The following is a 26,332-nucleotide window of genomic DNA, read 5'->3' on the forward strand; positions in this document are numbered from 1 at the left end:
TAAAAGCCACTTCCATCTCACACGTAAACCCCAGGGTGATCTGGTGAGTCAGAATCATATGATCCAGAAGAGGAGCAGAGCAGTGCTGGACTCCAGAGAAGATGACTATCAGTGAGTGTATTAATTGGTTTAGCCAATAACAGTTTTCATGGGAGTGCTTCTTTAAAGTGAAGGATGCTGAGCGGAAATACTAGACTGCAGACAGGAGTGGTGTTTTTTTGGAACAAGTCAGCCATCTTTTTAAAATCTTAGACAACTCCTTTAAGAAAAAAGAAAAAGTCCAGAAAATACGTAATTTATGTCACAGTGGTTTTTCTCTCTGACCCACTTCTAGCTGCATTGCAACTATGCTACACCGTAATACGCCTTGGAAAAGCAAATCAGCATGACTGCATGGTACATATGAATTTGGCGGTTTCTGTAGCATGTGCGTGGATTTATACAATCCCCTTTCAGATGAATAAGCCAGTGGCAGGAATATAGGTAACAAATCTGCCATGTGTGAATCTGATTGCTGAAACTGTGACGCTATTGCCCGCTAACTTTTTAGTGCATTTGTATTTTTCCATGTTTTCTTGATCTCGATGCTTCGGCCATGGTAGACGAGGTGACGCTGCACAGATAACAGTAGCTATTGCTATATATTTATAAGTGATCAAACATGAATAAGCCACAAGCATATTAGAATGGATTTCACTCATTGAGCTCTGAGACGGCCGGGTGGACGTGGGGGCCCTGTCCTACTTGTGATAATATGATATCATCCTAACAAGTTGTGTCATGGAGGTCAGATGGAAATAGGAAGTATTAGATAAAAAAAAAAGAAAAAGAAAGAACTTGACTTTGGAAAGTTGAAAGCTAGCTGAGTGATTGCAGAATTGAATCCAGCTCTGACAGCGCAAAAATCTTTAATCGGTTCCCTGCTCCTCTCGTACACTGAAATCCCTGATACCATCACCTTGTTAGGAAGACAAATTGGGAATTTATCCAGAATTGGATCTGCCATGCTCCCCTGTGACTGATGTAGCCGGCGTCGGACTGACCTTTAACATCTGTTGTGCTTCACAATACCTGATCGTATCATGAAGAAGCCGCAAGCGATAAGAAAAGAGGAGAACTCGTTACGTTCTGCCTGGGGTGTGTGATTACTCTCTCCGCTCTGCACTCCACTCCCTACATTTCCTGCTCCGCAGCAAGAGTGGATTAGCGGTTTAAGCTCTGCAGAGCTCAATGTCCGGAATTTATCTATAGGAGAAGTGCTCGAAGGAAAGACCTTGAATGCAAGCTCTTTGGGCTAGGAGCTTCCTACCATAATGTTGACTTTACTGAACAGGGTCTTTATTGTGATGATAAGCTGGATTTTGAAGTCAGCCTTTATAAAAAAAAAAAAAAAGTTTTGACGTATTTTGGATATGTGATGTGGCAGACTTCTATATATAACTGGGGGTGTAGGATGCATTAGTAAAGGGGAACTAGTAAGTTGACCGTTTCTTTAAGGGGTTGGCTCAATTTCTTAAATAGGTAAAATTATAAAGTGCTTGTAAAATCAAGCAACTTTTCAATTTACCTTTTATTAAACAAAAAAATCTTCTCCATTATCAAAAAACAGAAAAAGTTATAATGTTATAGTTTACTCTTAGATGTCTAGGTTACCGGCCTTTTCTGCTGTCTATCAGAGATGGCTGGTTTCCTAGGCAAGAAGTATGCGCTTCCAAGATGTTCGATATACAGCTTGTAAGTGCAGCTCTGAAGTTGGCCGGTTCACTGGATCCCGCCTACTTATTGTCCATCTATCTCCACCCTTCTCTAACTCCCGTAAAGCCAGAGCTGTCATAAGTGGAAGAAAAGGATGTAGATCAATGGAAAACAAGTAGGTGAGAAGGTACACTGAACTATTTGGTCACACCAAGGGTGTAACGAGTGCTTGTTTTAAACGTGATTGGTTTCAACAGTCAGTTTGTACCTGGCAGACTCCCTTTAAAGATAAAAATATACCCCAAAATACTAAAGATTAACTGAAAAATGCATCCAAAGATAAAAACACTAATGATAAATATCACCTTTCATTAACATGAATATTTTCAGGTATATTGTGTAATTCTAATTTACTGAAGTATTTGTATATGTATAAAGGAGAAATGTCAAATCAATAAGAAGACACTAATAAAGTCACAGCCTCTATGAAATCGATCCAGCTTTAACCACAAGTGCAACTTCACCCTCTCATCATCCTGGCTACTAATTAGAAATGGGGAGCTTGTGTTAATTACACATCATCAGTGTACCGTAGTGTTACCCTCATCTCGAAGATGACAGATGTTGATGGGTAAAGTCAAGAGATCAGAAACTTGTACCCTCGAGATTTACAGGGACAATGATTTGTTAATGTATCTCCTCATGAAGTTGATTTCCTTCAAAGAGCTTTTCTTAAAGCCGATGTATACAATTCATAGCGGAGAAAATTGATGTCCCTTGGTTGGTCCCATCATCAGCATTGAGTAGAGATGTCCTCTGCTCTGGTAGGACTAGAAAGCCCAATATTGTGTCAAAACCTGGGTCCATCTAAGAACCTATCTATACAATAGTGGCCAAGTCCTACACTGTACCGGATAGGCAGACATTGAGGACAATGAGGATTTGTTTTTTGGGGACAATTTGTCAAATTGAGATATATTATTTTTTATTTCATGGTTTTAGATTTTTTTTTAACCTTTTATGACAAATTTATTACAGTAAGTATTTCACCCTAAGGATACATTTACACTGCACAATTACCAGAAACAAGGGTTTTTTAGGAAAGCTTGTTTCCCAATAATCAGGAGGTGTCAAAAGGCTGTCAATCGCCCGACAAACAAGCAAAATTCTTGTTCGTCAGGTGAAATGATTTTGATAGCTTGCTTGTATAAATAGGACTTGTGCTGCCGAGATCAATGACTATCTATGCACACAAATCGATCTATTACTGATAATTTTGTGCACATCATTAGCCCGGTTAATCTCGAAAGGATCAGGGAATTTTTCATCTTTGCGCTCTCGTTTTTCCCTCACATTCTTGCAAGAGCCATAACTTTTTTATTTTTTCATGGTCATAGTCACATGAGGGCCTGTTTTCTAAGGGACAACCTTTAGTTTTGTATTACACCATTTATTTTACCATGTACTGAAAAATGGGGGAAAAAAATTCAAGTGGCATAAAATAGTGAAATCAATGCTAATTTTGGTCTTTTTTATGGCTCTCATTATGCAGTAAAATGACCTAGAAACATGATTATCCAGGTCAGTATGATTAATACCAAACTTGCATCTATTTTTTTTTTTTTATTTGAGAGAGTAACAACAAATTTCTGAATAGTAAACTTTTTTTTTTATTTGTGTGGCCATTTATTTTTATTTTTTGCATAGTGAGCTGACTTTGTATTGATACCAATTTCGTGTACATACAATGCTTTGATTGCTTATCATTTTTTTTAGGTAGGTGAGGCGACCAAAAAAATGCAATTCTGGTATTTTGATTTGCTTTTCTCTTTACGTTATTTGTTGTAATGGCTAATAGACTCCAGAGTTTGACATATAGAACTTTTACGGTGCGGCAATGTTTTTTTTCTTCCTTTCTTTACTTTTACAGGGACAAAGAGGGTGATTTGAATTATTCATATATATTTTTACATTATTTTTAGTCCCTCTAATGTAACACTAAAGTAAAGTACCCACGTAATACTAAAGTATTGCAGTATATAGTGAAAAGTTTGGTCCCCTAAGGAGCTCAGCCTATAGGCGCAGACAGACGGCTGTAGCTCTTGTGCGAGGATCACATTGCAGTGCACGGACTGGCCGTTAGCTCTCCAAACCTGATTGTGACAACGTGATGCATTTCTATGCAGCTGTCACGCTCAGGTCAGGAGAGCCGATGGTCAGTCCGAGGATTACGATGCGATCCTCGTATGAGAAATATGGTCATTTGTCTGCCCCCTAAAGCTGAGCTTCACAGGAGTAACGAGATGACAGCGACGCAGTCTTTCAGCAGGCCACTGGCTTCCATTGCAAACCATCGGTCACCCGCAATCTCTTCACGGGTGGGCCAATGGGAGCCAGTGGACGCAAGCACTGGCACGCGATCTATTTAATGGTTTAACTGGTTAGCAGCCATGGGTGGAGATTGGCTATGTAATATAGCTGACATCAGATAAGTGTTGAGAGTGTTCAACTCCCGAGCCCCCTTCACACACTCACTCATACACACACACGACCCTTTTCCAAGACGTTAGATCATGTCCTAATGGAAGGGGTTAAAAAGGCTATTAAATGACCAATTGGCAAACAAGTAGCTGATCAGTGGTCGTTTACTGCTGCAGGTCAACTATGCACCCTAAGGCCACGTTCACACATTCAGTATTTGGTCAGTATTTTCCATTAGTATTTGTAAGCTAAAATAATGAGTGGAACAGTCAGAGGAAAAGTATAATAGAAACACGTCACCACTTCTGTATTTATCCCCCACTCCTGGTTTTGGCTTACAAATACTCCAGAGGAAAAGTATAATAGAAACACGTCACCACTTCTGTATTTATCCCCCACTCCTGGTTTTGGCTTACAAATACTGATCAAATACTGAACATGTGAACATGGCCTAAAACTTAGATTATCAAGGAATCTCCATCTTTCTACATTTGCCGGTACACATATCAGCAATTTTTAGAACAAATCGGACATTTCTTATACAGCTGAAGTTTAGAGCAATTTTTAATCCCATCAATCTAGTTAGACACAGTAGATATTTGCTATCTCAAGACTGCATTATTTGCATGTGGGATAGACTGTAGAACGAAACACAAAGCCTTGCCAGGGTGCTGTGTGGCTCCTAGTTAGTCGCTAGCTGGGTCCTTGCCATGTATATCGGCTAAGATCTGTCAGTGAGCAATTAATAAGGAAGTATAGGAAACAGATTGAGAGTCACTGAGGGAATTTACCTTGTAGGAAACACAGTTTCTATCCAAAAACCCTCTAAATCTGTTTCAGTACTAATGCTGATTCTACGGTTTTACCTCGTACAAGGCAAGTAAAGGAATATTTTTTGCAGACGCGTAGTTTATTGTATATTAGAAATGTATTTATATTCTTACTAGTGTAAAATCAGGATTGTAGGTAAAGATTGTCAGATATATTGCTTTGGCTAAGTGCATTATTTTCCAGATTATTTTCACCCAATACCGTCGTTCACAGCATTTTCGGTATATAATAACTGAAAAGACAAGTTACAAGTAACTTACCATTTTGGAGGTGAACTCAGGAGGATTGTCATTGACATCGGCAACAGTTATGATAGCAGTGGCCGTGTTTGATAATCCATGGTTCAAGTTTCCTTCCATGTCGGTGGCTTGAATTACAACGGTATACTGCTGGACTTTCTGTAGGAAGAGATGGGGGAATACAGGTTATATGTAATACAGATGCATAGTCTTAAAGACTAAATACTTTCTTATAACAATAAAACATGATTCAGACAGTCGTAATTTTACCATTAGTCCTCACTTAACCAAGGGTTTTATAACTAGTATCATATGGATCCTCGATACAAGTTAGGGTTAGTAGGTTTGCAGTCAGGCCAGTTATAAGGGAAGGTGCAGATGACCGCTTTAATCAGTCGAGTGCTATCTGTGATTTTGACAGCTAGTACTCGTCCTCATGTAGTTCTCTGGGGCTGTGCAAATGGTCCGAAGAAAAAAAATCGGTCAAGACCATTAAACAAAGCATTAGTGAAACGCGCGTCGGGTGTGTTTGGTGGGTGAGCCAATTTAATCTTGGTTGCCAGGATGTATACTATTATATCATTACATTAATTGACTTTTTACTTAAATACAATTTCCACCTGGCATGCTAATCTTATTTCCATTGTGCACATGTCATTATGAATTGATTACGTTTTATCCTTTCTACCCAGTTGGTCTTTTCCCTTTGGTTCACCCACCAACACTTGTGAGTTGTGTTCTCTGTGTTGGGAAAACTACCATTATGAACGTTTTTGTCTTTTTAATTGTTTTTCTACAATATAAGTTATTTATTACTTTCAATATTTTTTTTCCTGCCCTGAACTTTATCATTACTGCCTTCTTCTTCTCAGAGGGAAAAAATCACAGCATGCACGATTTGCTTCTGAGAATCGGATGGCACTCGCCCATTTATGTCTATGAGTCCGTGAAAAAAATCAAACTACATCAGAGTGCAATTCGATTTTCACAGACTGACATAATGTAGAAGGTGGAAGACCATTTTTTTTTCTCTCCACCTCCAAGAAAATCAGATTCCACTCTGATTAGAGCCTGATTAGTATAATTGGACCATTTGCAAAACGGTCGTCTGTACCTGCCCTAAGGGTGCTAAAATACTAATACATCATGGCTTCCTGAATGAGGCAAAAGAGGAGAGGTGACCTCGATGGATGAAGACAAACCCTTCATAGAGTACCAAGCCCATCAAGGTATTACGCGATTTTCTCACTTTAATTGTCCGTATTCCTAAATTTTCATATGACTGGATGCATTTTGCTCCATAAATACAGCTGATCTCTGCGTGTTTCTGAAGCCAGACTAAAAGTTCTTCGAAAACAGGTTGTCTGGTATATGGGACCCACCAAAAGAAAGTCCCCTGACCACTATCCCACCATGCGGGGCAGCTGTCAGCTCCAGGTGGATTATGAATGATATAATGAAACACTGAATTAAAATGTGTGAACATAAACTAATTTTATCCTGCATCGGCCACCTGAATAATGAACTTTCGAAAACTGCTGGAAATATATGTGCAGAATGATGAGCGTGCTATTGTAGTTGGCTATAATACCGAAACAAGCACGTACCACATTACATATAGATATATCTTTTCTACAGCATATATTTTGCAGCTGCCCAACATCTGTTAGGAGAAGTAATGCGTGCTTCAGCCGTAAAGTGAAGGATGGGACCCAGGAAAAGTAGTTTTTAATCACCACTACATCCATATCATTGGTATAATTGTCCAGTGAAGACGTATATCATCCTCTGTAGAATTCCTTCAATAATGTAATTAAGGATTAGATTGGAAAGTCAGTGTGGATGGATATTTATGCTGGAGCAGTCTAAGGAAACAGACAGAAGACGCTAAATAATTAGTCTGCACTTGGATTACCAAGAGAAGGAATCTCTGGGGCCGGGAATTAGCCTCTAATAGTGCTTATTGTAGGATTGCATGCGCTGCAAATGAATCTTGAATTGCTGTTTACTGAAGGGAGAGATTTGGGACGTGCTGATGACATTAGGAAGTTAAGATGTTTAAAATGCCAAAACGGGGACCACTTAGGGGAGGTCTTAGCCCCTTGACTGCCTGTGAGAACATTACTAATTGCATTTTTTTTTATCACTGTACAGCATACATGTATTAGAAATCCTTTAGGAAAGGAGGTTTCAGAGCCAAAGAGCTTGCAATCATTGACCCTATTCTTTGGCTTTAGTTACAGGAGATCGATTATGTGAGATACCTAAGATTTGGAATAATCTTCAGTCGTCTCTGTACATGGTTGTCACATATAATGAGGTGACTGAATTTTCATCATTACTTATATATTTTTTTGTGTAAATTGCCTCTTCAGAGGGGGAGAGGACTTGGACTCTAGTGCCATCTATTGGAAGTAGCAATCCTATAAGTCAATAAAACTTCATGCTTTGCACTGAGGAGGTGCAACACCCCAAAACACGTATCTGCAAATTGAGATTCTGGTTTGGCTTCTATCCTAAGTCATGTGGCAAGGGTTGTTAAAGGGTCGATATTGACTTTTAGAATTTCTACTTCCTATAGGTGGCACTAGAGTTCAAGCTCTCTCCCTTTCTAAAGAGGCAATTTGCTTGACCTATAAGTCTCCTTACACTGATATTATCTCCCTCTCAGAAGAGGCAAATTGCACGGCATATAAGTCTCCTTACACTGGCATTCTCTCCCTCTCTAAAAAGGCAATTTGATTGGCCTATAAGTCTCCTTACACTGGCATGTCAGACATTTCACTCTTCACAAGGAGAAACATCACCTTTACATTTTTTGGTAATTCTTTTAGAATGAAAAAAGGCTCATACATTCTCCATGAAATTACATTATTATGTTAAGCTATAATTGTCCTCATGGTCCTGTATAGGAGAGCACAGCTACTACCTGGATACAGTGGACATAATGTCAATTCATAGGGCTTGTTCAAGACTATTGGAGTGGTATAGTTGCTTAACTAAAACTTGCCAGGAAACCTTAGACATAGGTAACTGAGGTTCAGTCTACATATTCAGTCTCAAGGGAATATTTGTTAACAAAGGAACAGAGATGATCAGTGGCTGTCATGAATCAATGATGCTGCTTAGAGGGGTTGTACAAGAAATATCCTGGACAAGGCAATCATATTCTTGTTCTTCTCTATGCTCGCTGTGGAAGGTTTGTTAGACACCTTAATTTGAGGGATCTACTGCCAAAAATCTCTAGATAGCCTAAATGAAATAGGTCAACACCCAGATGCCAAAGTAAAAATGGCAGCTCTTGTGTCTTACACCCGGTGAGAGATCAGGTGCATCGTGTTATCAGACTGCAAAATGGAGTACAATACCGGCAGAAGAATTCAGCTTCAGCAGAGATGGTACTGAGTAAGCATGTTCGTATTGTGTAGTAAATCTAAATAGATGCTTGTGTGAATGGGGTTCAGAAAACTGCCCTGTCCACCCCAAAGTCTATATTCCCATAGAGCAGCGAGATATGGAGAATCGTTCATCTGAACTGCATTTTTCGTGAAGGAAGTTTCAATGTGACTAGTCATTAGAGCACAAAACACTATCAACCTGTGTTGCGACACCTCCTAAAATGCCAGCCTTCTACATCACAACAGATTTAAGAAAGAGGCAGGAAAAAATCCATAGCCGGGCAGAATCCAGTTAAATCAATGTTCCTAATCCGAGCTGACTTTCCTTCGTTGTCTGCATGGATGAACTGTGAGTGAACTGCGTGATGTTTCCGCGCAGAGAAGAGAGACTTCAGACTAAGTGTCTGAGGATGGAGGCGGCAAACAACTCATTGGCACTAGACTGTTCTCTCACATCACTGTGTGCATGTTGTAGCGTTATAGCTATGAAAATGAAGAAATACCTGGTAGAAAGCTGCACGTATAATAGATCGTCCTTATCCACACTATATAAAAACAAAAGCCTCAAAACGCAAATGCAATATATTACTGAGGAACTGTTCTGGGAGGCATCAACCCTGGCACAACTGTTCTTTCTGGAGAGCCAAGCAACTGGGGATCAACCTGGATCGTTTAGCATCTTGTATGCAAAAGACCACGAGCTGCTCTTTCCATATTCTGTAAATCCTTGTGCACTGCACCAAAAACCAACATCTCCCAAAGCAGAAGATGGGGATGTTTATTGTATGTATCACCGCAGCACTTTTCCTGCTATAATTAATGCAGGTAAAAAAGTCCATGTCCACATTGTTACCTCCGCAGTTATGGTTAGGGCTCGTTCACATTTGATTTTCTCGTACGAGTGCCATCTGTGGTTTCCATGGATAGCACTACTACCTATGATACTCTGTGCACATGTCCGATTTTTTTCCCAGAAAATATCGGAGACATGTAGGATTTTGATCTGAAGGTAGGATCAAAATCGGCAATGCAAGTCTGTGGGTTTGTGAAAAAATTGGATGACATCTGAGTGCAGTCATGGACTGTCATAAATTAGAAGGTGAAGACATTTTTTTTTTATCTCTACATACGAGAAAAATTGTTGACACTGGGACCGCACTCTGATTAGGGTCTGATCAAAATGATCGGACCTTTTTGAGAAAATTGGAATGAGCCCTTACACAAAGGCAAGGGTTATGGGTGTGTTCACATTCGGCATAAGATCCTGTGACCTTACAATACATCTGAATGGGGCTTGCAGTCATCCAAGCACCTGCTGCAGAAACATACAGGATAATGGAACTAAATTACAATGGCAGATTCGGTCTTGGCAGGCAGTGAAAATACTCAATTCTTGTTCCACGTTTTGGGATACAGTGCATGGCTTTCAGGGGAGAAGAACAATAATGAGAAATTCAAACCGAACAATCTATGTGGCCACCAAGAAATGTGGTTATCCTAAAGCACAGTGTCCCGCAGAAGGATTCATACCCAGTACGGACAGCTGGGCTGTGATCTGGACTATAGACGGTGAAATAATGGGATAGTATTACTCAGATCTAATCTGGCAGACAATGGCAGCATTGTGCCGACTCATTGCTAAATGACATTTAACGATGAAGGCGTTCATTATATATCAAGCAAACGCTAATGCGTTTTCACACTTCAAGCTTCTTAAGGTTTAAAGTCCCTTTGACTGTGAAAACACATCAGAGCGTTCACCTGATCTATGAACCTATTATCTGCACCAATCTCCGCTTTCTTACCCATCTCTTTTTATGCTTTTTCCAGTGACTTCTTCTATTTTACAGTCTACAATGGGTAGGAGGGTGCACTGGGTGGAAAATAATACATTTTGCCATTGATGTAGCACAGTGAAAGTGCTCACTACTTGCCACCTAGGCCAGTTTTCAGAAAGGATATACCTGTCCAGCGTCAGTGCAGTTAACAGAAGAGGGTAAATATAGTTTGATGCACACGTAACATTTCCAATTTCCACTTATTTACTTGACGTGCCGTCTGAGTCCACGAAAGGTTACACCAGCTGATAATTGTATGCGGATCCAATCAGACTAAATACCCGCTCTGCAGCGACGAAAACAAAGACGTGTCTTCGTGGTGTTCACAGCATGAACACTGCCACCCAAATCAGAATTTGATGAATAAATTAATTAAAGCAGATAATGGTCGATAATGATTTTCATTAGCAGGAGAAGCGAGTCCTAGTCCTCTGTACCTTTGTGATGATTAGGATATGACACGCAGCTTGCCACTGCTGAATACGAGTGTCGTCTATGTGTGTTTGCGGGCGAGGAGGAAAATAACATCAGCAAGGTAAAAACTTCACGGGATCATGAGTATCTTAGTGCCATTGTAAAAATAGGAGGAAGAGTCCAGACATGAAGCAGACAGACTGGTGTAACGTGGTGCCAGCTGATCAGGCCATTGTCCTGCGGACAGACCGATGAGGGAGAAGAGGCGCGTGTAATCCTCTAATAAGTGTCTGGACTTGTTCCTCTCACCCTGTATGATAATTCATTAAACCATATCACAGCCTGCGTTGAACCTGCCACCTTCCCGTGCAAATGTCCGTCCCTCCTGGGCTTCTCGACAACTCTAATGTCAGCAAAAAGACAAACCTGCAAGCCTTGTGTCTCTTTTGGGGATTCTGTTACAGGAGCTACTGATTTTTATAGAAAAATGTATCAAAGTGAAAAAAAGATCAGAACACCGACAGAGAGAAGAATGGTTTTGTGGAGCAGAGCAGCAGCATTCCCTCAGGGTGAGCCAGAGCAGAGGTGGGGACAATTGTCTCGCCACTACTTCCTAATGGTTTTTGATGGTGATTTTCGGGTTTTTACCACACTTGGCATTTGGAACAAAGTTGATTTTTGCCTACGATTCTAACGGTGCACATACACGTTAGATAACAGTCAGGATAGAGAACGATCGCTCCCAACTCCCCCACACATTCACACTCATCTACCTTCAGGAGAAAAGGATTTGGAATTCAGAGGGTCAATAGATCCTAGTATACGTTATATCAGTGTTCCCCAACTCCAGTCCTCAAGAGCCACAAACAGGTTATGTTTCCAGGATTTCCTTAATATCGCCCAGTTGATAATTTGCAATACTAAGGAAATCCTGAAAACATGATCTGTTGGTGGCTCTCGAGGACTGGTGTTGGGGAACACTGTGATAGATGGTCAGCCAACTTCAGTCTAATGCGTATGGGCACCTTAAATCTATCTGCAACCACCTGATTCTGTAGGTTGTTTCATAGACCTAAACCCTCTGAAAAACTACCTTCGACATCCATGGTCTTTTCAGTGGGATAGTTTGACAACCCCTTACAGCATAACAGGTCCAATAAGAATGAACTCCTACTACCTGGACCCATTGAAAGCAGCTGTTAGGGTAGGGAGAAGAGACAGAATGTGGTTCTGTTGGGCAAATTATATCATAATAAGACATCTTAATTATGTTTTATTACTAAGCTGTTCCTTTTTTTGTAATCACAAGTTTACATGGAGAATTTCTATAATCCTTTAACTACCCATAACAAAAATGTACTTGATGGTTGGATGCTAGTTCCCGCTCCCTGACGTACATTTTCGTCATGGCTTCAATGTGTCACGTAGACATGTGGCATCAGGATGGTGCTGACAGCAGATGGGCACGGACCAACTGCAGTTGCCCCAAGCAGCGATCGCTGTGATTGGAAAGTTATAGATGACTGATCAATCAGTGCTAAAGACCCACTAAAGTACTCACAAAGACAAAAGAAAAAGACAATCCGGACTCTGATCTCCTTATTCCTGTTAGTGGTGTTTGGAAATCAGAGCCATGCCACTTGTTCTCCCTGTCAGACAGAGAACCAACATGTTTATCCCCTCCACACCAATCCCAGTACCCCTGTGATTCGTCCAGTAACCCTGTGATCCTTGATCCTGCCTTTATTTTCATTATACTCTATGTGTGTGTATATAAATCCATAAGTAAGAAATTGATAAGTGTTATGCACACGCCCGGGCTGAGCGGCGTGTGCGTGTGATTGGTAGTGATTCCACTGGACCGTGCCGGAGAGTGAATGCCTGGAGGGGCGTGACTAAGTATTCACCCGATCCGACCAGGGTCGCACGACGGCATACGACGCCAGTGCACCAAGGAGGAACCGAGCAGAGGGACCAGGTGCTACTCCAGGACAGACCCCGGACACGGCTGTTGACCCACACAGGGAAATACAGGAACAGGCTGGTAGGCTGGCACACAGACTGGAGGGTATAGGCAGGCACGACTGGTATGCAGGCAGGCGGGTATGCAGGCAGGGGGGTAAAGGCAAGCACAGCTAGAGTGCAGACAGGGAGGCACTAGCAGGTAGGAACACAGGCGGGATAGGACCCAGTACACACCGGGACTCAGGAACAATACAGGCAGAGGGTTACAGGCAAGCACAGCTAGAGTGCAGACAAGGCTGAGCAGGGAGGACAGGACTCTGTTCACACGGAACAGACAGGAAGGGAAAGACAGAGCCAGATACTCACACAGTACTTGCAGAGACAACAAGCAGGAGTTAGGTACGAGTTCAGACTCTGCAGAAAAAGGAAGGGAACGGACATAGAGGCAAAACAGGTAAAGGACAGGAGAGAGTTCAGACTGGAACTGAGTGTACGGAGGAGACCGACACTGCAGAGGGATACAGGAGCGGGTCTGGGAATACGGCCCCCAGAGAGGCGGAACGAACAGGCAAGGAGCGTGTTCAGACAGGACAGACCAGACACAGGAGCGGGTCTAGGAAATCGGCCACTAGAAGGCGGAACGAACAGGCAAGGAGCGTGTTCAGACAGGACAGACCAGACACAGGAGCGGGTCTAGGAAATCGGCCACTAGAAGGCGAGAGGAACAGGCTAGGAGCGTGTTCAGACAGGACAGACAAGAGAACAAGAAAGGACTCAGTTCAGACACGGGAGCTGATACCGCAAGGCAGGAGACATACAGGACTCAGTTCAGACACGGGAACTGATACAAAAAGCAGGAGACAAGAGACGGGACCTGGCACCTTCAGAGTGCAAGCACACACTGAAGGAAACACTATGCTCAGGCAGGGATAGAAGGGAGCTGCTGAGCTATATACCAAGTGACAGACAGCAATAGGCTGAGGACGCACAAGGGGTGTGACCCACAGCAGGTACAAAAGGCAGGAAGTGATCGGGCGCCGCCCTTAAGCAGCAGAAACAGACACAAACAGACAGCATGGAGGGAAGCCAGAGAGACATTCTGGACAGGAGATCAAGTGCGCCCTCTTGCACAGTGGGAGATGGACCACCATGCAAGGACGCCGCCAGGTATGTTACAGTACCTCCCCCCTTACGCCCCCTCTTCTTCAGGCCTGCCAGAATCTTCCGCAGGGAATTCGAGGGCCAGTCGTTCACTGGGTTGGAGGGGGACAGAGACTTAAGGGTAATCTCTGCTTCGAGGTACATCTTGTCAAGCTCACAGGAAGAAATAGACGGGTTATCACGTACATAATGAGGAAAAGTCACTGTCTCTTTGTTATCTGGTGGTATCCCGGAGGATTCAGGAAACAACTGGAGGTCCTCCGCCGGGTCAGAAGAGTGCAGAGGCTCAGAGAAAACAACTGCTTCAGAGTACACTAGGTCAGACTCACTGGAGGAAGCAGGCGAGGTATCGGGTACCGAGTATAGGAAAGTCTCTGTCCATTCACCACCAGGTGGCACCCCGAAGGGTTCTGGAGACAGCTGGCGGTCCTCCGCCTGGTCAGAGGGGTGTAGAGACTCACGGGTAACCTCTGCCTCAGAGTACACTAGGTCGGACTCACTGGAGGAAGCAGGCGAGGTATCGGGTACCGAGTATAGGAAAGTCTCTGTCCATTCACCACCAGGTGGCACCCCGAAGGGTTCTGGAGACAGCTGGCGGTCCTCCGCCTGGACAGAGGGGTGTAGAGACTCACGGGTAACCTCTGCTTCAGAGTACACTAGGTCGGACTCACTGGACGAAGCAAGCGAGGTATCAGATCCAGGATATAGGAAAGTCTCTGTCCATTCACCACCAGGTGGCACCCCGAAGGATTCTGAACACAACTGGAGGTCCTCCGCCTGGTCGGAGGGGTGTAGAGACTCAGGAGTAACCTCTGCTTCGGAGTACACTAAGTTGGACTCACTGGACGAAGCGAGCGAGGTATCAGGTACAGAGTATAGGAGAGTCTCTGTCCTTTCGCTACCAGGTAGCACCCCGAAGGGTTCAGGAGACAACTGGAGATCCTCCGCCTGGTCGGAGGGGTGTAGAGACTCGGAGGTAACTACCACTTTGGGGTACCCATTGTCAGGCTCACAGGACGAAGCGGACAAAGTATTGAGTACCGGGTGTAGAGAAGTCTCTCTCCATTTGTCATCGAGTGGTATCCCGGAGGGTTCAGGAGGCAACAGGGGATCCTCCGCCAGGTAGTAGAGGTGCACAGACTCTGAGGTAACCACAGCTTTGGAGCATCCTTGGACATGCACACCGGTTAAAGAGAAAGAAGCATCTGATGCCGGGTGCAGGAAGTTCTCCTGTGTGGAGTCTGGATGGGCAGAAGTCTCTTTGGCCAGGAGAACTGGTGCACTACCCACGCACATTACCCATTGGGGTTTCTCCGGGATACAGGGAGATGAAGCTTCAGTAGGGACTTCAAGGTTGGGGTCAGGAGGTCTCAGGGAGGACAGACCCTGGCGTGACGGCTTGCCTCTAAGTCTAGCACGTCTGGACTGCCTCTTGAGGTTGAGAGAAGTATTCCGGAAAGCGTAGTCACCCTGTGAGGATTCTGGGTGGGCAGTAGTCTCATTGGGCTGGAGGACTATTGCGCTACCCACACACATTACCCGTCGGGGCTGCTCCGGGATATTGGGAAGTGAAGCTTCAGCAGGGGCTTCAGAGTTAGGGTCCTCGAAGACCATACGAAAGGCCACCAGGAAGGCCTGCAGGTCAAGGATGACAGGATCCCATGCTTCCCATAGGGGGGTGACCCATTTCAAGGCATCACCCGCTAGGTAGTCAATCATAAAGGCCACTTTAGCCCAATCGGAAGGAAAATAGAGAGGGTAGGCCTTAAAGTGTAGCATGCATTGCTCCACAAATGCACGACACTGTCTTGGATCCCCATAGTAACGTGGCGGATCCGCAGGAACGAGGGCTGATAGATCCATCTGGACGGGTGCGTAACTCGCCTGGAACTCAGCTAAAGGGGGAAAAAAAAATTTATTTATTTTATTTTAATGCATGTATTCGCTGGAAAAACTTCTCAAAGAGCGAAGGCCGTGGGGCTCAACGGGAACCATGGCCTGAGCATGCTGTTATGCACACGCCCGGGCTGAGCGGCGTGTGCGTGTGATTGGTAGTGATTCCACTGGACCGTGCCGGAGAGTGAATGCCTGGAGGGGCGTGACTAAGTATTCACCCGATCCGACCAGGGTCGCACGACGGCATACGACGCCAGTGCACCAAGGAGGAACCGAGCAGAGGGACCAGGTGCTACTCCAGGACAGACCCCGGACACGGCTGTTGACCCACACAGGGAAATACAGGAACAGGCTGGTAGGCTGGCACACAGACTGGAGGGTATAGGCAGGCACGACTGGTATGCAGGCAGGCGGGTATGCAGGCAGGGGGGTAAAGGCAAGCACAGCTAGAGTGCAGACAGGGAGGCACTAGCAGGTAGGAACACAGGCGGGATAGGACCCAGTACACACCGGGACTCAGGAACAATACAGGCAGAGGGTTACAGGCAAGCACAGCTAGAGTGCAGACAAGGCTGAGCAGGGAGGACAGGATTCTGTTCACACGGAACAGACAGGAAGGGAAAGACAGAGCCAGATACTCACACAGTACTTGCAGAGACAACAAGCAGGAGTTAGGTACGAGTTCAGACTCTGCAGAAAAAGGAAGGGAACGGACATAGAGGCAAAACAGGTAAAGGACAGGAGAGAGTTCAGACTGGAACTGAGTGTACGGAGGAGACCGACACTGCAGAGGGATACAGGAGCGGGTCTGGGAATACGGCCCCCAGAGAGGCGGAACGAACAGGCAAGGAGCGTGTTCAGACAGGACAGACCAGACACAGGAGCGGGTCTAGGAAATCGGCCACTAGAAGGCGGAACGAACAGGCAAGGAGCGTGTTCAGACAGGACAGACCAGACACAGGAGCGGGTCTAGGAAATCGGCCACTAGAAGGCGAGAGGAACAGGCTAGGAGCGTGTTCAGACAGGACAGACAAGAGAACAAGAAAGGACTCAGTTCAGACACGGGAGCTGATACCGCAAGGCAGGAGAAATACAGGACTCAGTTCAGACACGGGAACTGATACAAAAAGCAGGAGACAAGAGACGGGACCTGGCACCTTCAGAGTGCAAGCACACACTGAAGGAAACACTATGCTCAGGCAGGGATAGAAGGGAGCTGCTGAGCTATATACCAAGTGACAGACAGCAATAGGCTGAGGACGCACAAGGGGTGTGACCCACAGCAGGTACAAAAGGCAGGAAGTGATCGGGCGCCGCCCTTAAGCAGCAGAAACAGACACAAACAGACAGCATGGAGGGAAGCCAGAGAGACATTCTGGACAGGAGATCAAGTGCGCCCTCTTGCACAGTGGGAGATGGACCACCATGCAAGGACGCCGCCAGGTATGTTACAATAAGCATTAGGAGTAGGTAATTAGGGTCGAGGGTTAATTTCCATTAGTTAGATTGTGGTCAATTAGAGTTGGGAGTTAATTGCTTAGTTAGGGTACATATTATAGTCTGCAACCTAGGGACGTGTTTGTGTTACATATACCTATACAAAATACAAACAGTTACATACACAATACGTAAGATCAGAAAGTCTTAATGGTGGTGCCGGAGTGGCGTTATACAAGGTTATAAGTCCACACACAATACCAAAGATTAGAAAGACACTGCATTCACCAAGACATGTAGAAAACTTCTTTTATTACATCAGTGGCATAAGAAATCGATAGAAGAGCCTACGGCCAGAAGACTGGACACCTTGATGAGGCGCCATATTGTGCAAAACGGCCCTAGGCTCTTTCACCAAGTTCTTATGCGATTGATGTAAGAACACAAGTTTTCCACACGTCTTGGTGAGTGCCGTGGTTTTCTGATCTTTGGTATTGTGTGTGAACTTATAGACTTGTATAACGTTATAGAGGACCACTTTTAAGATGATATGGGGGGTCAAAAAACACGTTAAGTGCCAGCCTGCTTTCTTCTATTGCTACAAATTGTTATATGGTTGTGTAAGGAAGTGAAGTGACTCATTCACTGGAATCTGCTGAGAAGCATGTGTGAACGGATGCTACCATCTAGTGCTGTTGACCAGAGGCAATAGAGAACAAAAGGTGAGGGGAAGCGAACAGCCCCCAAACAGACCAAGACAACATGGTTATAAATATACAAACATATTTTATTGATTAAAAGGAGCATACAAAATGAGGTGAATGGATAGCATACAAGGTGATACACAAGTGGACATCCCTGGAGCACACGGCCAAAATATTATATATATTGTACAATATTGTGTATAATAGTATATAGAGGAAATCAGGTATTAATTATAATAAGGATCGAATCCTGTCTAGAGTCCTCATATACACCAGCATCAAAAAATACAACTAGCGGTCACTAAATCTATGTATATACATTCCCATATCGGAAATAGGTAAATTACCTGAATAGTGTGGAGACTGCTGTGTAAAAACAAACGCCGGTGCTCCAACCCCGACGCACGTTTCGGCGAAGCCTTTCTCAAGGGGTGTACTCAGTCATCTGTTTTAGCAGATGTTACAGCATAGTGGAAATTTCTTATAGTGGACATAGGAATTTCTAGAAATCCCATGCCCACTATGCGTCTCTGTGCAGCTGCGGATCACCCGTGGAAACTAACATGTGGTGCGTCTTTCAGACCCGCAGAATGTCAATTTCTCTTGCGGGTCCGCATGTGGACTTTCCCCATAGATTAAGTGAAATTTTTTTTTTTTGCGGACGCTCATTTGCATAATGAGGGCAGAAGCCGCACATCTATTCTATAGTGTCAGGGCCACAGCGGCTCTGGATCGTGGGCTCCTCCTTAAGAACTGAGGACAATGGCAACGGGTCAGTGACAGAATTTACTGTCTGTGCCCTGCAGTGCGGCCTAGAAGGAGTGTGTAGTGTAGCTCCTGTTAGGGCCTGGAGCAGTAACTACTATTGGAAGGTAAAGAAGCCAGGAAAAGCCCCCTACGGATTCAGCTCAGACTCTGATGATAACGGGTAGATGTATCCTTCATATTATTGTTCGGTGTATAATATTGACAAAGTTCGTAGACTGGTTTATGTCTCATATGCCAGATTGTGAATTCTGACAGAAAGTGGTTATCTGTGTTAGGGAAAGTTAAGGATATATAGTTGACGACTAGACTATCAGTGTCGCCGGGTTTATTATTTTATAGGGCAGTGGTTAGGGTAACAGGGACAAAGTTAGGGATAGACGGTAGCCACGAGGTCAAGAGAGGCAGCAGGAACTGGGTGGTATTGTTTCTCATTGTCACCAATTTACGAATTGCCATTTTTTTGATTTTGCACCTTGTCTTGCTAAACTTGTATATGTAATTAATAAATAACCACTTGTGTTACGTTCCTTGAGCCGCTGCAGTCTTGTACCTGTTTACATACTACTACTTTTCCCTGACTTTACAAAAATCAAGGAACGTTTTGCAAAGTCCTTTCCTCAACGAGGTGCTCTTTGTCGTAAAAATTATTGAGGAATTGATACAGAAAATAAAATTGGAAAATTGTATAACTTTCTATAACATAAAGAATAACCAGAACAGAATAGATATAGAATATCCTTTAGAGATGTCCAGGATAAAATAATAATAATCATCACCTTATGAGCAAGTGACACTTATCAGCTGTCTGGTTCCTTTGTATCTAACAACCTAACACTTCACCTTGTCATGAGTCCAGCCAGTACAATGGCAACCACAGGTACTTCACAACTCAAGCTTTAATCTGGAGGAACATACAAAGTATATCAATTTCCATCTTCTGGAGTGCCTCATTTATCTCCTGCCAATTAGTCCACAAATAACCCAATTAGTAAAGAACTTGATATGAATGAGGCTGAAGGCGAGGACATCCAGGTCTACATTCCCTAGAAGAGCGGCGCTGAAGACTTACACCACTAATTTAAGAGTCTCCTGACATTTGCAATTAGGTAGAAATGCTACATTTACATAGCTCTCCATAATTAGACGTTTTTACAATTATACAACAAGGTTGTTTATGCAGGGTTTTTTTTTCTATAATTGTTGCTTTTTTTCCTCCCTAAATCCATTCTTTACTTGAAAGACAGTAAAAGAAATGAGAGAATTATATACACTCCCTGACGGAAGTTATGTCACTTATCCATGTTATGTAAATAAAAGCTTATAACCTGCCGTTAAATTCATCCATTGGTTTTATAAATTACTCTTTTGAAAGCTGAAACCCTCACAAATTTGGTTTAGGTTAAGAAAATAAATTGGCATCAATGCTGAAATATTGATCATTTAATGAACACAGAATGGTCAGATTTTGGCAAGACAAAAGTTTTGTCGCCTGGTCATATAATGCACCCAATCCTAGTTTACATCCTCACCAGTGCTCAGTAAATGATCGGTTAATTAGTGGCTGTGTATAAAAAGAAACCCAGCACCCCAGACCTTCACTTGAACTGCAACTTGAGCTCTGACAACATGCCAAAAATCCACTCTGCGACCAAAGCCTTGATTATCAAGAGGCTGAAGACCAGATCCACTGCAGAGGTGGCTGGCACCTTTAATGTGTCTCAGCGTCAAGTACAAAGAATTAAAAAAAGATTTGAAGAGACTGGAGATGTGTTTGACAAGCCCAGGTCCGGCTGACCCTGCAAGACAACTGCTCAAGAGGAACGTTTGTTGGTTGGAAAATCCAAAAAAAGCCCCTCTTCCACTGCAGCAGAGCTCCAACAGGCCTGGTCACCCCAAGTCCCTGTGTCAACTAGAACAGTTTGTAGGATTCTGTCTTGAAATGGCCTCCATGGTCGAATCAGTGGCCAGAAGCCAGCACTAAACAAAAGGCAAATAAAAAAACGTGTGGCATTTGCAAAGTCCCACAGCCTGCTAAACAGATGGACGCTGGAAAAGTGTCAGAAGGTGGATTTCTCTGATGAATCTTCAGTAGAATTACACCACAGTCGCCGCAAATACTGCAGGAGACAGCCTGGGGCCCGTATGGATCCAAAATACACCCAGAAAACAGTTACATTTGGTGGTGGAAAGATTATGGTCTGGGGTTACATTCAGTATGGGGGTGTGCGAAACATATGCAAGGTGGAAGGCAATATCAATAGCCTAAAATATCAAGAAGTATTAGCTACCTCTTACATTCCAAATCATAAAAGGGGTCAAATTCTGCAGCAGGATGGTGCTCCATCTCATACATCCATCTCTACAACAAAGTCCCTCCAGGCAAAAAATATCAAGGTGCTCAAGGACTGGCCAGCCCAGTCACCAGACATGAATATCATTGAGCATGTTTGGGGTAGGATGAAAGAGGAAGCTTGGAAGACAAAACCAAAGAATCTAGATGAACTCTGGGAGGCATGTAAGACTGCATTCTTTGCTATTCCTGATGACTTCATTAATAAATTGTATGAATCATTGTTGAACCGCATGGATGCAGTCCTTCCAGCTCATGGAAGTTACACAAAATATTAAATATGACTCTAATAGCACCACAACTTAATTCACCAATGCTATGCAACATATATTTGTATTTTAAGATAATTATTTGTTTGAATATCACATTACTTTCTGTGGGCGACAAAACTTTTGTTTTGCCAAAATCTGACCATTCTGTGTTCATTAAATGAACAATATTTCAGCATTGATGCCAAATTATTTTCTTAACTGAAACCAAATTTGTGAGGGTTTCAGCTTTCAAAAGAGTAATTTATAAAACCAATGGATGAATTTAATGTCAGGTTATAAGCTTTTATTTACATAACATGGATAAGCGACATGACTTCTGTCAGGGAGTGTACTATGACGATGTGCAAACCTGTGTATACACTGGGGTCCGACAAATCCGCCTGCCAAATGTTAGCCCATTGTCTGACATGTTCTGCTATAATTTAGACCGCCACAGAGCCCTGATCTAAATATCATCGAGCTTTTTGGGATTACATGCGGAGACAGAACGGTTTGCACAAGCGACATCCAGAGGAGATCAGTGGATAGTTCTCCAAGATGTTTGGAGCAACATTCAATAACTGTGATCAAGTACAAGTTACACGTATATAAGAAATGATGCTGTTTAGCAGGTAAAGGGTCACATCAAATATTGATTTGATTTTGATTTCTCTTTTGTTCATTTACTTTGCATTTTGTTAATTGATAAAATTAAACTATTATCATTTTTATTTTTGATAGCATTCTTACTTTGCAGCATTTTTTCAACGCCTGCCTCAAACTTTTGCACAGTAGTGAATATGCACACACACCATAAAATGAAGGCAGACAGTTTTCCAGCAGAACAGAAGGAGGAATAGAATTTTAAACATGATGTATCATTTCATCAGGAAATGTAAATTCACAGAAAAACTTTTTGGTAAAACTAAGGCTTGGGTCACACATGTAGGTTTGTTTTAGCTAAACACCAACATGAATAAAAAAGACAGTTAATATTTTAAAGGGAATCGGTCAGCAGGTTTTTGTGACCTCATCTGAGAGAAGCATAATGTAGTAAAAGAGACCCTGAATCCAAGGATGTATCACTTAGTTTGCTTGGTGCAGTAGTTGTGACACAATCAATGTTCTTAGATTTAGCATGAAGCAGAGCTGAGAAAGCTAACCCCGTCCACATCAGGCTCTGTATCTACCTTATCTATTGACAGTGAGCTGCTTATCACAGAAGGCAGCGTGTCAGACTACCAGGGCTCGCGTGGCAGCTAGCCACAGCAATGATAATATCCTAGCGATAAAACCTTCATTGTAATTAAACAACAGCACACAGCTTGATAAGTGACACACTGTATTTTAACCACTACCTCATGCTGTCCTAAGATTTAATAACAAAAACCAGCTGACAGATTCCATATCTTCCCTTTTGAATCCACTTTAGGCTTTGACTACAAAAAATACTAAAAAAAACTCCATATAATTCCGGAGTAAAGGTGATGAATAGTAAGTTGTTTGGACACACATACATTTATCTGGTCTGGTTTTACCGTCACATTTTCTTCCATTTGTCTCCTGTTTATTGCTAATATACATATTGCTATTGCTAATATACATTTAAGGAATGATTGTAAAAATGAAAGGAGGTATGACTGTAGTATCAGACTACAAAGGGTTTTGTCTGAACGTGTAACCATAAAGATGCGCAAGTCTGCATAGGAACTGTATGCATAAAATGACAGAATATTTATAGCCAAGACTATTGGCACATTTTTAACATGCAGTGGAGAAACAGAAATTCGGTTGTGAAGGTAAACAGAGGTGTTAAAAGGAAATCTGTCACCAGATTTTTGCTATGTTATCTGAGAGCAGCATAATTTAGGGGCAGAGACCCTGATTCCAGAGATGTGTCCCTTATTGGTCTTTTTGGTGCAGTTTTGATAAAATCAGTTTTCTCTGCTGCAGATCTATCCATATGAATGCAGAGCTCTGTATAACCTTGCACACACCACTGATTGGCAGCTTCCTGTGTGCACTGTGCATAGGCAGAAAGCTGCCAATACGACATTATACAGAGCAGGAGGACTACTTGGCACGAGACACCTAGTCCTTTAGTGATCATTTTCTGCAGCTAAAACAGTAATTTTACTGAAAAAACAACACACAGTCTAGTAGGTGACAGCACTGGAATCAGGATCTCTGACTCTACAACAGATTAAATAGCTAAAACTTGGTGACAGGTTCCCTCTGTCGGCGTCAGCACTTTGGTCAGTTCCGTCTTTCCTCCTGGGCTATAATTTGCTAGAATAGCAGTAAATACATTTACAAAATGTAGAAGCAGGATAATAATTGCAATATAGGATTTTCGTTGCATCCTTCCTGTTGGGATATTTTGATACAAGGAGTAGAGGGTTTTCCGTGACCTTACTATGTTGCAGGATAACCTTGGTAGCATGAAATGCCCACCAGGCAGGTGTCGTGAGTGGCAGGCTGTATCTGTACAAAGAAGAAGGTGGCGCTCTGATCAATAAGGTAGATGCTTATTCCCAAAGCTGAGAGCAGGTTATCAGCTGGGGGTACAGACAATAATAGTCAGCATATCTGACACGCACCGCGTTCCCAGCTGAACCAGCGAGACTCTTTGTTCAAAGTGACAGTCCGCAATCCTCTCTGCTCGCACAGCCCCCTCGTCCTTTACAGTCTCCTGTGCATGATGTAATTTGGAGATTGGGATGTGCAAACCAGCGTCCCATTGGTCTTCCCTCCCGCTGTCATCCTGGTGAGATCTTTGACAAGAGCGCTCTTCTCATTCTCCTGACAGTGCTACATACAGTGATCTGATCAGAAAGACGTCCGGGAGGACAGCGGAATCCTTCTCTAGAGCCCTCCATAGCGGTAACATGTGTCATTGTGGTGGGTGCACCAGGCAATAGTCTGCAATATTCAGGCCCTAATAGGGCCATATCGATCCGCAATGAAACAATTATCGGAGGCCGATACACTTCTTTGCTCGATAGCACAGCAGGAGAATTTATTGTGCATGGTGATTTGTTCTGCTAGGTAAGTGTTCAGCATCCGGTTATAGCCGCGCATTTATTTACTTCCCATAGATTTTATTAGGATCTTAAAATATGCATCAGAGCACAAGATAACAATGGAGCAAGATGAAATCCACAGACCAAGTGGAAGGCCTGGCTGTTAGGAACAGAGAAAATGTCAGGGGCGGACATATCATTGGTGCAACCTGTGCGGCCTAACAGGGGCCCAAGAGCTAAAGGGGCACATTTATACCTCCAAAGCAGGTGCAATTTTGCATTTTTAGGAGCTCTTGGCCTGCAAAGGGCTCATATACTGTTCTTGCACGGGGTCCCTTTTCTGTCTGTTTCCGCCAGTGGAAAAAACACAATGTAATAAGCCGGTACAATAAATATCGTTAGTGCTCATGCACATAACTATTACTGCTCCATAACACTTCTAAGTGGGAAATAGACAGGGGTGTAGCGGAGGTCCTGGCTAAAAAAAAAGTCAGCATGTGCAACTTCTCTTTATGGCCTCATGCCATAGTCAACCCTAGCAGCCTTTATGTCACAGGACAGGCAAGGAAACAGGGCTCAGACCGGCCAAAGTGTTCCAGTGCAGGTGCAGGTATGCTTTTTTTTTAATTTAAATGGGTTATCGGGGACTATGTTATTTTTTTTGCTATGGGGCTAAGGACTGACAGGCAGGTAGTTGCTATCTACATGCCTATTCTGCCCGGTGTCGGCACACAACAGTCATGGATCACTTCTGCCGGCAATACTGCTGCTTAAATTGACCTCACGTTAAAAGAGCAGCTGCTTCTCTTCTGCTCTTTTCTGTCGACGAGGTGTGACTGCCGACGTCATGCTGATTGAAAGCCATTTCTCCGCAGTTAGGCAGTGGGGAGCCAGCTGTCAATCAGCATGACATCTGCAGTCACACACCATCAACAGATCAGAGAGGAAGAGAAGGATCTGCTCTATTGACGTCACGTCACCAGAAGCTGCAGAATCACCATCAGGAGCGGTCCGTGACCATTCTGAGCCGGTAGAGATCTACAACAGGCAGAGGGTTAGCAATTACTTGCCTGTCAGTCCTTACCCCATAAGAAAACAATAAAATAGTCCCGGATAATCCCTTTAAAGATGTTTTACATTTCTAGTTTTCTAACCTCTAATGGTTTGCATATGGTTAAAGTGAGTCTGTCAGCACAGAATGACTGTTCAAACCAAGCACAAGCGCTCGGTGCACCCTTGGGGTGGCCAAACATTTAAGTGCATCTTCCCACCTACTTGTTTTCCTTCTATTTCCGCCCTTCTCTTGCTCTATAAAGTCAGAGCTGTCAATCAAAGAAGAGGAGGAGGAGAGGGTGGAGTTCGAGGGACAACAAGTAGATTGGAAGATGCACTTAAATGTTTGACCACACCAAGGGTGCACCAATGCATGTGCTTGGTTTGAACAGTCATTTTCTGCTGACAGAGTCCCTTTAAGATATTAAAATTGGATGTTACTCACCCTCTCAGGGTCCATCACTGCTACAATGTTTTTACTAACTGCAGTGGATACGTCACGACTAAAGCGCACGTGACCGCTGCTGTCAATCATTGAGCTCAGCGGCTGTTTGACCCTTGACAACAGTCCCAGTTCCTCATGTGGCCCTTAGAGAAAATAAATGGCCACCTCTGGATTACAGGATTCATTGGTGCGTTTCTGGTTACATAATACATGCAGTGATGGATTGCTTGTCATCATTTATGCAATTTTTGAACCCCTTACAAGAACATAACGCAGGTTGTAAAATGTGAGGGCTTCGTGTTCAGAGACCAATATCAGTAGGAAGCAGAGAGTCTCTTTTGTTTCTTGGCTTTTTTAATTTATGATTTTGTTGACGCCAATTG

At 43.3% G+C, this 26,332-nt stretch overlaps 1 protein-coding gene across 2 annotated transcripts in view; it reads right to left on the reverse strand.

Annotated features, from left to right (window-relative positions):
* The window catches only part of CDH4 (cadherin 4), a 1,143,840-nt gene that overhangs the window by 40,066 nt on the left and 1,077,442 nt on the right, over nt 1–26,332 (reverse strand). For both annotated transcript variants that reach the window (XM_073683019.1, XM_073683020.1), the window contains one exon: nt 5,268–5,405. In XM_073683019.1, the coding sequence (XP_073539120.1) occupies nt 5,268–5,405 (138 nt within the window). The remainder of the gene's footprint in view (nt 1–5,267; nt 5,406–26,332) is intronic.

The sequence above is a fragment of the Phyllobates terribilis genome, unplaced genomic scaffold, assembly GCF_046119375.1.
Source record: "Phyllobates terribilis strain yellow unplaced genomic scaffold, ASM4611937v1 Scaffold_5__5_contigs__length_657084704, whole genome shotgun sequence".
NCBI lineage: Eukaryota > Metazoa > Chordata > Amphibia > Anura > Dendrobatidae > Phyllobates > Phyllobates terribilis.